This window comes from Phalaenopsis equestris, unplaced genomic scaffold (genome assembly GCF_001263595.1).
Source record: "Phalaenopsis equestris unplaced genomic scaffold, ASM126359v1 Scaffold000973, whole genome shotgun sequence".
Classification (NCBI taxonomy): domain Eukaryota; kingdom Viridiplantae; phylum Streptophyta; class Magnoliopsida; order Asparagales; family Orchidaceae; genus Phalaenopsis; species Phalaenopsis equestris.
In genome coordinates this window covers 134,253-148,188 of record NW_018165412.1, presented here as the reverse complement: position 1 = coordinate 148,188, position 13,936 = coordinate 134,253, and the positions used below count along the sequence as shown (strand labels likewise).

The 13,936-nt window shown below is 33.7% G+C and overlaps 3 protein-coding genes across 3 annotated transcripts; 2 read left to right on the top strand and 1 right to left on the bottom strand.

Moving 5' to 3' along the window:
- Window positions 1-2,469: 2,469 nt before the first annotated feature.
- Window positions 2,470-4,365, top strand: LOC110032565 (probable LRR receptor-like serine/threonine-protein kinase At4g36180). Its single transcript, XM_020736233.1, has one exon. The coding sequence runs from the start codon at window positions 2,470-2,472 to the stop codon at window positions 4,363-4,365; it is 1,896 nt and encodes a 631-aa protein (XP_020591892.1).
- Window positions 4,366-4,388: 23 nt separating this feature from the next.
- LOC110032564 (receptor-like protein 2) lies at window positions 4,389-5,354 on the top strand (the record flags this gene model as incomplete). Its single annotated transcript, XM_020736232.1, has 1 exon — window positions 4,389-5,354. A coding segment is annotated over one exon (966 nt), but the record flags the coding sequence as incomplete, so codon positions are not given.
- Window positions 5,355-8,993: 3,639 nt separating this feature from the next.
- Window positions 8,994-13,051, bottom strand: LOC110032559 (putative disease resistance protein RGA3). The gene has a single exon (XM_020736225.1). The coding sequence runs from the start codon at window positions 12,894-12,896 to the stop codon at window positions 9,729-9,731; it is 3,168 nt and encodes a 1,055-aa protein (XP_020591884.1). The 5' UTR covers window positions 12,897-13,051; the 3' UTR covers window positions 8,994-9,728.
- Window positions 13,052-13,936: the final 885 nt, after the last annotated feature.

Sequence of the window (13,936 nt, the reverse complement as noted above, 5' to 3'; positions counted from 1 at the left end):
TAATGCATTATCATGATAATTATTCCATTAAATAAATTATATACAATGCATCAAAAAAACATATTAACTTCTTGTTTTTTTTAATTATTTTTTTATTATTTTTTAATCTTAGTTTTACTACAAAATTAATTTTTAAGCTATGATTAATAAATACTTCAAATCTAATTCAAGTAGGATAAAAATATTAATGCAGACCACACAATTACTAAGTTCTTGCATATATATAACACTTAAATGATAAATTTTATATGAAAAATATCACTTTTACAATCTTCTTAAAAGCAAAATACACATTTTTTTATTTAAATTTATGGCACTAAAATATTACAAGTATTATTATAAAAATTTAGGTGCTAAATATGTAAATACATAAGAATTGTGAGATGTATGTAAAATCAAGTTCATATCAGCCCAAATCAAAGCCACGCATTCATTATCAAGTTAAGTTTTTTAATTAAAAGTCTCTTCTCTTTAATTTATTTCTTGGATGATGATATAGAATATAAGCTTTTTAATTGAAATATCACTATAAACATTTATATTTATCCATTAAAACACCAAATTTATTTCATAATAACTAATATGTCATTCAATTTTTAACTATATATATATATATATATATATATAGTAGATTAATATTATTTATAATAAATTATGAAGAATGCATGTTAAATCAATATATAACATTAATACACATATATGAGGGGTGTGAAGCAAGCAAAATTACTCAAATTCAAAATGTGACGTTCTTAGTAATAATGTTCATTGCACCCGATCATGATACTATTTGAGAGAGCTATAATATTGATGATCAGTACTGACAATAAATATTATCTTCTAGCAGTAATCATCTGATTGTCATTATCTAAACAATGATCACTTGGGTATCTGCACAAGACTGTCTCATGATCGTCATTGTTTATTGATCAAATCGATATCTATTGATCCTCTTTTGTCTCTTAAACATCATTCTCACCTTTCACCCAACATTTTCTTCTTCAACTAAATAATATTGAGCTTGTGTTTTATATATATTTTTTGTATTGTCATCTTCTTATATTAACAAAATTAGTATGATTTTATTATTTTGGTTAATATCAATTGGGCATATATTTTTTTTCTTTTTCCAACATTCTTAGGTAAAACCTTTTGGGCCATAATCAATGCATTAAGTCAGTCTAAGTTAAATTGCAATAAACTCAAATCGACTCATGAATCAACTCGAGTTAAGCTAAGTTTGATGAGCTAAAAGGCATAGCTTAAGACAATCATACTCGACCCATTAGCTAGTGATTCAACTAATGTTTTATTAAAAAAAATATTAATAAAAAGTACATTAAAATATATTAAATTTTAATATTTGGATGGGTTAATTAATTAGTAAGTATTTTATTTATATAAGTTTCGTTGGAAAAACTCACACATGAGGAATTCCAAGTCAAGGTCACACATTCGTCAATGCAGTAAGTCAGTCAATGCGGTAAGTCAGTCCACACATTCGTCATCAATATAGTAAGTCAGTCAATGGGGTAAGTCAGTCCACTATGACGGTTATAGCTTATATTATTCAACACAATATATCAAATCAATAATCACAAGCCAATTTTACATATGTACAACACAATTCTTATGAATCTATATATCTTACAATTTGATATTTACAATTAAAACACTTTGGTGTTATATATTTATGCAAAAAAATATGCATTTGATCAATATTAAAATGTTAGTAAGAATGATATATTTAATGTAATGTTAAATATTAAAGTTTAGGTGTTAGATATGTAAATAAATAAGAATTGTGTGGTATGTATGTAAATGCCCCTTTTTTTTAAAAAATTGTTGATATAGAGTTATTTTAATTGAATTGAAATTAAGATTAAATTAATTTGAATCAAGCATTATGTTCTCTTGCAATTTTCTACTGAAATGACATAAATATTATTTATCTCAATTATTTTAGCAGTAATCATTCTATCATCATCACAATTTATCTCAATCCATTTATATTTCAACTTTATATTAATTAAAATCATAATTCATTTTTTATAATCATTTTATAAAATAAAATTTAATTTATTGCAAAAAAAAAAAAAAACATACAATATATTTACTAAAAATCAGCAAAATTATTTCGAGTGAAATGATTTAGAGTTATTAATCATATTTTTTAGTACAAATATTATCTATAAAATATTAAAATTTAATGTCCCAATCTAAGTTAAATAAGCTCATTAATGCATCTATATGAGTCATAGCTTGACAGTAGAAGAAATAAACCAATTATAATGAGCTATAAATAAACATTTATTTTCACAATGCATTCGCACTTAATAGGGCTCAATGGAGGCACAAATTAATCTTATAGAATAATAAATAATTTACAAGTTGGTGGAGAGAGAATTATTTCTGCAAGCTCATGCTATAAATAGATATAAGAGTAAGAGAGCCAAAATTATAGAAATTATAATGGGAAGAGTTGAGGTTCTTCTATTATTGATTGTTACTTTGTTGCCTTTCACCAGCTTCATACTGAGAAGTAAAGGCAGTGTAGCTATTAGCAAAGTGCACCAACGTTGTAACTTTGAGGAAAGGAATGCCCTCCTTAGCTTTAAGCAAAGTCTATTTGATCCTCTGCTCGCTCTCTCGACTTGGAAGATAGGTGAAGATTGTTGCACATGGGAGGGTGTGAGTTGCAGTAATACAACAAATCATGTCATCAAGCTCGATTTGAGTGAGGAAGGCTCCTTAAATGCCACATCAGTAGTTCCATCACTTTTTCTCTTGAAACACTTACAATACTTGTGTCTTTCAGCCATTTCCTTCAATCAAGCGAGCATACCTCATTCTATTGGTTCCCTCACTAAATTGAGATATCTTGACGTCTCCTATTCTGGGTTTGTCGGAGTGATACCACCTCATCTCGGAAACTTGACAGATCTTCATTATCTTGATCTCAGTGGGAATTATTTGGTTGCACTTAACCTCACATGGATGTCACATCCCTCCTCCTTAAATATTATCGATATGTCTGATGTGAATCTAACATCTGCTATGAACTGGTTACATGAGATTAAGGTACTTCCATCTCTTTCTATTTTATATTTATCATTTTGCAACCTACAAACACTTCCAACTTCACTTCCATATTCTAATTTTTCATCGACCTTGAACACATTTGATCTTTCTTATAACAATCTTAGTGGGAGATTGCCGAACTGGCTAGGACAATTTAAATGCTTAAAAATAATACATCTTCAATCAAACAATTTCAATGGACCTATTTCATTTTCCTCCTTGAACTCGTTATGTGTTCTTAATGATTTAAACCTAGCCATTAACAATTTTATAGAATTACTTGAAGATGGAAGTGTTTTAAAATGCAAAGAATATAACATGATGTATATGGATATCTCATACAACCAACTGAGGGGAAGCATACCAGAATGGATTGGAAAGATGAGAAATTTAAGAAAGCTTGATTTTGGAAATAATCAACTTAATGGATCTATTCCACAGAGCCTTGGCCAACTCATAAACTTGGTTTATTTGGACCTTCATTCCAACCATTTGCAGGGTAGTATCTCAGATATTATTTTTGCAAATCTATCACAATTGTATCACTTAGATCTTTCAGACAACGATTTGGATTTTAACTTGATTAGCTTTAATTGGATTCCCCCATTTCAAACCTCTTTCCTTTCCATAAGCTCTTGCCTTATAGGACCTCAATTCCCAATATGGCTTCGGAATCAAAATTCTCTTTCTCATTTAGAGATCTCCAATTGTGGTATTTTTGATATCATTCCAAGTTGGTTTTGGAATATTACTTCTCAAATAACGTACTTAAACATATCTCAAAATGAAATTCGAGGTGAACTTCCCATGTCTCTCAATAATACCTTAGCAGTCACCATCGACCTAAAATCAAATCAATTGGAAGGACGTCTTCCTCAGCTGTTGAATAATGTGGCTTTTGTATTTTTTTCTAATAATAAGTTCTCAAGTGGGATTGAGTTGTATCTGAATGCAAACATGAGTTTCTTGAAAGTTCTTGACCTATCACAAAATCATCTCTCCGATGAAATCCCATATTCAATATGTCAATTGCCTCCAATAATTCTTCTTGACCTGTCACATAATAATCTTTTGGGAGAAGTTCCAAAATGTCATGGTAGTACTTCAAGCCATACAAAGCTACAATTTATCAGCCTTGCATATAACAACTTATGGGGTTCAATTCCGCAATGGATAGGCAACCAATCAATTTTATCATCGTTGCACCTAAACAATAATGAATTTCAAGGGGAGATACCATCTCTCCAAAATTGTAGCAAGCTTATCACAATTGATTTGGGACATTGATTTGGGACAAAATTATTTTGGGACAAAATTATCTTACAGGAAACATACCTTCATGGATTGGAGATAGATTATTGTCCCTAAAAATCTTACGCTTACGGTCGAACAAATTTTATGGTTCCATTCCCTCACAGCTATCCAAACTAAAAGGACTTCAAATCCTGGATATTGCAGATAATTTTCTTTCAGGGCCAATACCAAAATCTTTTAAGCTTCTCAATTCAATGACCATACAAAATAAGAGGCTCCAACCTCTTATTCCCAGTGACAATGTTTTTTTTCAAAAAAGAGTGCAAGGAAGTCATGTAATTATTAGCAGCGATTCTAATATATATTGGTCTGATGCATTAATGATTAATATAAAAGGAATAGATCGTGAATTCACAGACATACTCTCTCTAGTGAATATTATAGATCTTTCTTGTAATAATCTCACTGGAGATGTTCCTATTGAATTAATGAGCTTGGTTGGATTGATAAGCTTAAATTTATCCAGAAATGAACTCAAGGGACGGATCCCAATCAATATTTGTGATATGCAAAGCTTAGAAAGTTTGGATCTCTCGAAGAACCATTTCTCAGGAGAAATTCCAGAGAGCATTGCGAAGCTAAGTAAATTGAACTATCTGAACTTATCTTACAATCAATTGTCAGGTAGAATCCCGAGAGGGACCCAACTTGACACCTTTAAAGAATTAAGTTATTATGGAAATTCTGAACTTTGTGGAATGCCACTTTCGAAGACTTGTGAAGATGATGACCCTAATAGTCACACTAGAGAAAACAATTTCAATGATGATGACGCTGAGGACGATAATTTTGGTTTGTTCCTTAGTATAGGTCTTGGTTTTGCTGTTGGACTATGGGGTGTACTCGGAACCTTATTGCTCAAGATGTCATGGGCAATCACTTACTTTCAGTGGTATGATAATCTGACAAACAATATTTATGTATATGTAGTTGTAAGAATAAATCGATGGTTTAATAATTAAATTAATGATATATATATATATATATATATATATATACCTCCAAACATTTTTGACATCACATCAAAATATTGTTATTTTAATTTTTTAAAGGTGAAATGAATCTTTTGATGCACAAATAATATGAGGAGTTTAGATGTTAGTTATGTAAATACATAAGAATTAAGTGTTATGCCTGTAAATTTTACTATTATTTAATGTTGCTGATACAGACCGTATTTAAATCGAACTGAAATTAAGATCAAACAAAATTTGATTTGAGAATAATTAGAGATGCAGCCATTCTGTGTATGGGATGCTAATTGATAACGAAGGAGTTGCCTTGACTTGGGCTTCATCTTGCGTTAGTGATATTTCCAACAACATTTACATAATTAAAGTAATAATTAATTAATTAATGAGATTAATATTGGCCTATCTTTGAAAGATCCAAATATTGAATTTTAATATATTGTTAATGTAATTTATATTAATATTTTTTAAAAAAAAAATAAAGCTGTTTTATGAACTAATGAGTGTAGTAGGGGTTGTCTTGAGCTAGGCCTTGAGCTAGCTCAAGACAATATGAATTGATTGACTCACTGCATTATGATGAATTGATGATTGCATAAATTTTGGCAAAATTTCTCAGGCTACAATATATATTGCACATTTGTCTTGGGTGATTGCAGTTGTTAAAAGTTGCTGGGACTCTAATATCCTATCTTTAAGATGCATTGCTACCATGTGTTTAGGGCGTTTGTTACTCTGCCTGGTGTTTCGTTGTTTCATAACGTACACTGAAATTTACAATATATGTTGGGAGATTCATGCGTGTCATGAAAATTTTTCTTATTTATGTGTGAATTATGTTCCTAATAAACCAAAAAATAATTTAGATAAAATAAAACTCAAACAATACTCCAATGACTGAAAAATTGAAGATTTCTTTTTCTTATATATTATAGTTATCTTTTTTTTTTTTTTTTTTTTTTTTTTTGGGTATGCGGAGCACGTATGTGCCATCAAAATATTTTCATAATTTATTTTATTTTATTTCAATATTTAATGCTTCTTTGAACGGTAGAGAATTAGGAATGATATATAATGGTGGACTTATTTTAATGCATGTTATTATTAAAATAATATTCAAATTAATGAAGGAGGATTTACATACATACCACTCAATTTTGCTAGTTTCTTACGGCTCAAGTTGAGCTGTATGTCACGGACAGAAAGTCCCACATCGGCTAGATGTAGGGCCAAAAAGCAGTATTTAAGTCCTTCCTGGGCTGCCCACCATCTCGAAGAGCTCTTTTGGGAGGTGATAAGTGGTATCAGAGCAGATTACTGTCCGTCAGGTGTGTGGACTCTCCATGGTCCAATAAGACCCTCGGTGGCGCCGATCCGTGACGAAGGCGTCACGTGATTGGATGGAGAAGAATGTCAAGGACAAAAAGTCCCACATCAGCTAGGTGTAGGGCCGAAAAATAATATTTAAGTCTCGGGCTGTCCATCAACCCTAAGAGCTCTTTTGGGAGGTGACAAGTGGTATCAGAGCAGATTGTTGTCTGCCAGGTGTGTGGATTCTCCATAGTCCAGTGGGACCCTCAGATAGTCCGGTGGGCCCCTCAGTGGAGCCAATCTGTGAATGTCACAGACAAAAAGTCTCACATCAGCTAGGCGTAGGGCCACGAAAAGCAGTATTTAAGTCATTGGCTGTCCACCACCTCGAAGAGCTCTTTTGGGAGTTGATAAGTGGTATTATAGCATATTACTGTCTGTCGGGTGCTGTCTGTCGGGTGTGTGGCCTCTTAATGATCCAGTGAGACCCTCGGTGGAGCCGATTCGTGACAAGGGCGTCACATGATTGGGTGGAAGAGAATTTCACGGACAAAAAGTCCCACATCGGCTAGGTGTAGGGCCAAAAAACAGTATTTAACTCTTGGGCTGCCCACCACCCCTAAGAACTCTTTTGAGAGGTCACATTTAGCTTTTGTATGGTTGGGCTGTCCACCACCCCTAAGAGCTCTTTTGAGATGTCACATTTAGCTTTTGTATGGGAGTATAAAACAATATTTAATCATTAAAAATGTAATTTCTAGGTTCTCTTTGCCTCCTTGCATAATGATCACGTGAAGAGAACCTTATTATTCATTGGAAGATTTACATGCATGCCACTTAATTCCTGTGTATTGATATATCTAATTTTTAAATTTTAATGTTTAGATAAATGATAACTTATTTATAACAAGAAAAAAATATATTTCAATCTAAAATATGCCGCTGGAATTCTAAAACAATGCATTGATCAACGTTTGATGCTAATAAGCTATTTTGAGGATCCTAAACTTTATGGACTCACTTAGAGTTAGGAAACAAACATAAAAAAAAAATAAATATTAATTAATTAATGAGATTAATATTAGCCTTGCTATCCAAATATTGAATTTTAATATATTTTAAAAGTATTTTATATTAATAATTTTCTTAAAAAAAACTGACTCACGAGCAAATGTGTGTGGGAGTTGTCTTAAGCTAGGCCTTTTAGCTCATCGAGTTTAGCTTACGAGTGTCTAATTAAGCTAAACTCGAACCGATTCATGATTCAACTTGAATTTGCTACACCCACAAACTTAGGGTGCATTTGTTTCTGCTTTTTGTTCGACTTTGAAATCGAGTTTTCAAATCAGGCGTTTTATTGTACTTCGTTGTGACACATTATAAACTCGCAACAAACATTTTCAATAAAAAGGTGTTGGAATTTTGCTTGGTTGTTACTTGTCGATCAGAAAAAGGTTGCTTCGAAGCGGAAAGTAATCCCGAAGAATCCATAATAAAAGATGTCTCGCCATAATTTGAAGAGGAAATCAAATCTGCAGTTGACGAGCTAAAAAAGATCAATCTAGGGATCAACGAGAATCTTAGGCCTACTTTCATAAGTTCCTTGCCCAGTAATGAAGAATCCTCGGATTTAGTCAATCTAGGGAATGTTTTGCCTAGAGCAACAACTAGATTCCAGGTTTAGAACAAGAGGTCGCAGTTCACAGACTTGGAATAGACCCATCTATAACCCCGGTTAAGCAAGCTCCAGGATGATGTGTCTCAAATTCGAGCAACAAGTTACTCCTGGGGTCAAGAAGTTAATTGATGCTAACTTCGTACGAGAAGATCAATTTCTGAGGATTGTTTTGAACGATTACAACAATTTAATCTTAAAATGAATCCTTTAAAATGTATCTTTTGGTGCCACCTCATAGAAATTTTAGAATTTGTTGCCCGTCATCGAGGAATTGAAATCGATCCCTAGAAGATCAAAGCTATCTTTGAAATGTTACCTCCTAAAACCTTGAAGCAACTACGATCCTTTCAAGATAAATTGGTGTATCTAAGAGGCCTTATATCGAATCTGGCAGGACGATGTTAGCCCTTTTTTGCAAAAGAATCAAGTGGTATGTGTGTAAATCTTACTATTATTTGACATTGCAGAGAAAGACGTATTCAAATTGAACTGAATTAAGATGAAATAAAATATTATTTGAGAATAATTAGAGATGATGTCGTTCTTTGTGTATATATATATATTCTTGGAATTTTCTAATAAATTAAAAATAATTTAAAATTTCCATCTTATTATTTACTCTAATAATGTATAGTATTAAAAAATGTTTCAAAGTATTAAATTTAAATACTTTGCACCTTAAGACTAGCTTTAATTGAATGTACTCTTCTACTATCAAGAGAGATAATTAACCATAGAGCTGACACTTATGTGAAATCTCAATACTAAAATGTCGATGAAATATCCGGGTGTCGTCTTATCTAAAATTTAATGTGCTCGAAAAATTTTACCCGGAATTTTACAAGAAACTTTCTCGACATTTCTCAAGAGGGGTCGGAGCTCAAAATTTTGTAGCCAACATTATTGATATGCAATGGAAAAATTAATTTTTTTCTTGTGTCTAATTTTTCCCTTCATTTGTCCTTTTGAGAGTTTCAGCAAGCTCAAATTACACTAACATGGGTGAATTTATTCACACATTAGTCACACTAGCGTATGTGATCTACACATTAAATATTATTGAAGATTGTTACAATCTAAGTATCAAGTAAGTAGATGATGGTAGCAAGATTAAGTATTGAAGTCAAAGTTTATAACTTGAAAAATAAAATGTGCCTATATGTGATTAATTATTCGGGTATTCTAAAAAGAAATAACATATATAATCTTTATTGAATAAAAACATACATTTTGCACTCATATACGAATAACAATAGCAATTAAAAAGAAAAAAAAAATGTTACATGTTAACAGAAAAACATACACACTTATAAAAAGGGAAAATTTTATTTGAAGCCCTCAATACCTTTGGTTCTAATATTAGTAAGGGCTTGTTCTTACTCGTCATATGACACGTCATATACATATGTGCAAGGGTTCTTCGTGTAATAAAGAACATGGGTTCGCTCTTCGTTATATGCAACGAACCGTGGGATCTGAACTATTATAGGCCAGTCAAGACCTTGCGCAAACCTTGAAATGGTTGTGCTATTGCAAGTGATTTTTAAGATGAAATTATCATTATTAGCGGGCTTTCGTTTTTTAAGCAGCTTTTTCAGCCAGTTTGGGATTTCCTGCATCTTGTCATCAGTCAGCTCTAGTTCCTGAAGGGAATCTAGTTTCTTCACACAGTTCAGTGATGGGCATTCCACCACAGCAAGCTGTTTTAGTGCAGGGAGATTAGACACCATCTCCAGATTTTGATTAAAACAGATTTCCATTTCTTCTACGTTGGGGAGATTTTCTACTGCTTTAATGCTTTGATTGTCTACTATGGAAACCAAAATTTTGCATTGTTCAAAGCCTTTTGGAAGTGCTTTCAACTTTGGACAACCATGGATATTCAAAGTTTTCAAATGAGGAAAAGCCTGCGCCTTTCCCCTTCCGCGCTCGAATCCTTCTATCTCATTGTAGAAGCTCCACTCTTCCAGTTCAGCCATGCAGCCTATACTAAGCTCTTGGAGATTGGGGAAGGCTGTTCTTGTTGTTGTATGGGTGTCACCGCCAAGAAACTCAGATCCGATGCTCTTCACTGAATTTGCATTATATATGTATAGATGAGTTAATTGCGGCAACTCACCTGCGGATGGAAGTTGCTGGCATGAAAAATTATCTTGTAGAGTCAGTTCTGTCAAACAACGAAGATGGTCTCCAAAAGATGGAGACTTCATCCAGCTTGGGTATTGAGTGCCAAAAAAATTATTTATGAGGAGCCTTTCCAGAGATTTGGGAGGACATAGTTTGCCCAAGAAATCTTCAATGCGTGTGATGTCCTCTTTTGATGTAGGAAGTCGATCGGACGCTTTTGTGTAGAACAATTTAAGGTCAATAAGGCGAGTTAGTTTTTGAAGAATTAAAGCCCCTTGTTGAGCCCTTTCCATCCTCGAAATGCTGAGTGTTCTCAGCTGGTAAAGAGATTTGAGCAGCTCCTCCAAGCTGCAAGAGTCTTCTGGATTTCTTTGATCAGCCACAACAAACCCACTAAGGTAATTAATCTTCTCTAGCTTTGAAATGCCTTTTGGTATGGAGATTAGTGGAGTTTCTTCAACATCAAGATAGCGTAGATTGTGCAGCGTAGTGATGGATTTAGGGAGCCTCATCAAAAAAGTGCAGCCCCGAAGGTATAGAAACTGGAGGTTGACGAGTCTTCCTATGGATTTAGGCAACTTTCTGATTTTTGTATCATCCAGATTAAGATATCGCAAATGTATCAACTTACCAATGGACTTGGGAATGTTATCGATATCCACATTGTTAATTCGCAGCACACGAATGTGTGTTAATCCCATCAACAGTTTATCATTCAACACATTGATGCCATTGAAAGTAAGCAGAGTTCGCAAACATTTCTGTTGCAATACCAAATCTTTCATGGCTGATAAATTTTCTCTAGTTTCGATTGACAGTCTTCGAAGTTTCATACTTGAAGAGATGGCGGTTGCAGTCATTGCTGTTCCAGAAATGATTTCATCTTGTGAGAGAAACATCGCCATAGATCTCAATAGTCTGTGCATCCTGCAACAATTGTCATGTAAATGATCTGGTAGCAGAAGGTTTCTATCAATCAATTCGTTGAAATATTCTTCTGCTTCATCTTCTAATGAAACGGTTTCCTCTCTTATAAAGCCTTCGGCAACCCATAAATTAATCAGATCATCACGATCAAGCAGTGCATCCTCAGGAAACAAGGAGCAGTAAAGGAAGCACTGTTTGAGATGAGATGGAAGGTTATCATAACTGAGGTACAGCGCACGGTGCAGTGGTTCAGGAAGGTTTGACCACACATCATTGTTAAGAACTTTTTCCCATGCTGTTCTACTTTTGTCTTTATTCGCAGCTAGAAGGCCAGCAATGACCTTTATAGCTAAAGGGAGGCCAGAACATTTCTTAACAATTTGAAATCCTAAACCTTCCAACTTTTCAATCTCCTCCCCTCCATCCAAAAAAGCCTTTTTGCATAGTATTTCCCAACCAGTTTGATCTGAAAGTTGTTTGACTCGGTGTATGTGTGCCGCCCCCATCTGCCTCGCAATCTTTTCATCTCTAGTTGTGACTAAGATCTTAACAAAAGCATCACCGCTCTGTAATGAATTTCTAAACAGATCGACCCAAACATCTGCCCTCCAAACACCATCCAAAACAAGAAAAAGGCTCTTCCCAAGATAAGCGGACTGGAGTAATGGCAGGAGCTCGGTTTTATTTTCTGGCAGGGGCTCCGTTTTATTTCTAATATCACCATGATTACCTTCAGCCCCATTTTTAATCAAGTGCTGCAACAATTTTATCTCATCATAATTCTGTGAAATAGACATCCACACTTTATGTTGGAACTTAGTTTGTATCATCTTATTGTTGTATATTTTTTGAGCAAGTGTGGTTTTCCCTATCCCTCCCATCCCAGTAAGTGCAATGATGCGACATTTCATCTCGCGTTCTGCAAATATCAACGTCACCAACTCTTTTGTGGCTTCTTCAATCTCAGGTCCCAGCACATCAATATCTACCAAAGGGGCAGTTTGGTCGGTGTTCACCTTCGTTTGGTGCTTTGGTGGTTCTTTGCTCTTCACCGGCATGAATACGAAATTATCTTTGCAGATCTCGTCCAGTTTATCATTAAGAACTTTAATGCTTTCTGCAATCTCATATCGACGCGGAACACTTGCAAAGCAAGAGTATAAGAGGGAGAAGTCAAAGCATACCGTTAATTTTTTGGATGAGGATGGTTGGTCAGCTAGCGAAAGAGCAGTGCCTTCAGTTATGCAGGCATCAAGCATGTCTTCAGCATCATAATCGATGTCTTTGAGCTCCCTTACCCATTCTTTGATGGCTTTATCTTCATGTTGTTGCCGCTCCGCCTCCTCTAGGAATTGTTGGATTCTTGCCCTTCGCTGCTTCAGTTTTTCGAGGTCATCCCCGACGCCCCAAACCCTGACCACCTTCTCCCTCGCCTTACTTGTGAGCATTTTAACGAAAGGGTTCGCAGATGCCTCCAGGATCATCTCCATTTTTATTTGCTCTGCCTGAATAAGAAGAGGAGAGTGATGATGAAGGCAAAGGCAAGCGGCAAGCAAGTATTTATATTGGAATTTCGCTTGCTAAGCTGAACTGTAGCTGTTGTACTGAAGTTGAGCAGGAAACATCAATAAATCATTTAACACATATGGACCTCAGAGTTTGCTATTTAATTGAACGATGTAATCACTCATTATTTTCAAATCAATTTAATTTAATCTTATTTTAATTCTATTAAAATAAATCTCTATCAGCATTATTAAATAAAAGGACATCTCCATACATGTATTTTCATATCTAACACCTAAACTTTAATATTTACATTCATAACACTCAAATATTAAAAAAATATCATTTTTAGTAACTGCTTAAGAAATTATCAAATGCATATTTTTATGCATAAATATATAGCACCAAAGTGTTTTAAATGTAAATATCAATTTGTTAGTGTTAGATATATAAATTCATAAGAATTCTCTGTTCATATGTAAATTTCCTTTGCTATTATTGGTTTGATATATTTTGTGTTAAAGAGAAAAGTCATAGCCAACATATTTGACTGACTTATTGCACTATGATATATTTTGTGTTAAAGAGAAAAGTCATAGCCATCATATTTGACTGACTTATTGCACTAAGTTATTGTATTGATAAAGAAGTTACCTTGTTGGACTAAGCTGCATTTAATTAATCAATTAATAAGATTAATATTAGCCTATCTTTGAGGGATCCAAATATTGAATTTTAACATATTGCTAATGTATTTTACATTAATATTTTTTTTAAAATCAGCTGATTCATGAGCTAATGAGTCGAGTAGGGGTTCTCTTGAGTTAGGTCTTTTAGCTCATTGAATTTAGCTTGCGAACGACTAACGAAGCTAAACCAGAACTGATTCATGAGCCGACTTAAAATTTTTTCACCCCCTAACTTAGACCGACTAAATGCATTGATTGCCCCAATAAACTTTTCTAAGAATGGTGAATAGAGCCGATACATGTTGCAAGAAAATAAAAAGTCGATGCACTTGTAT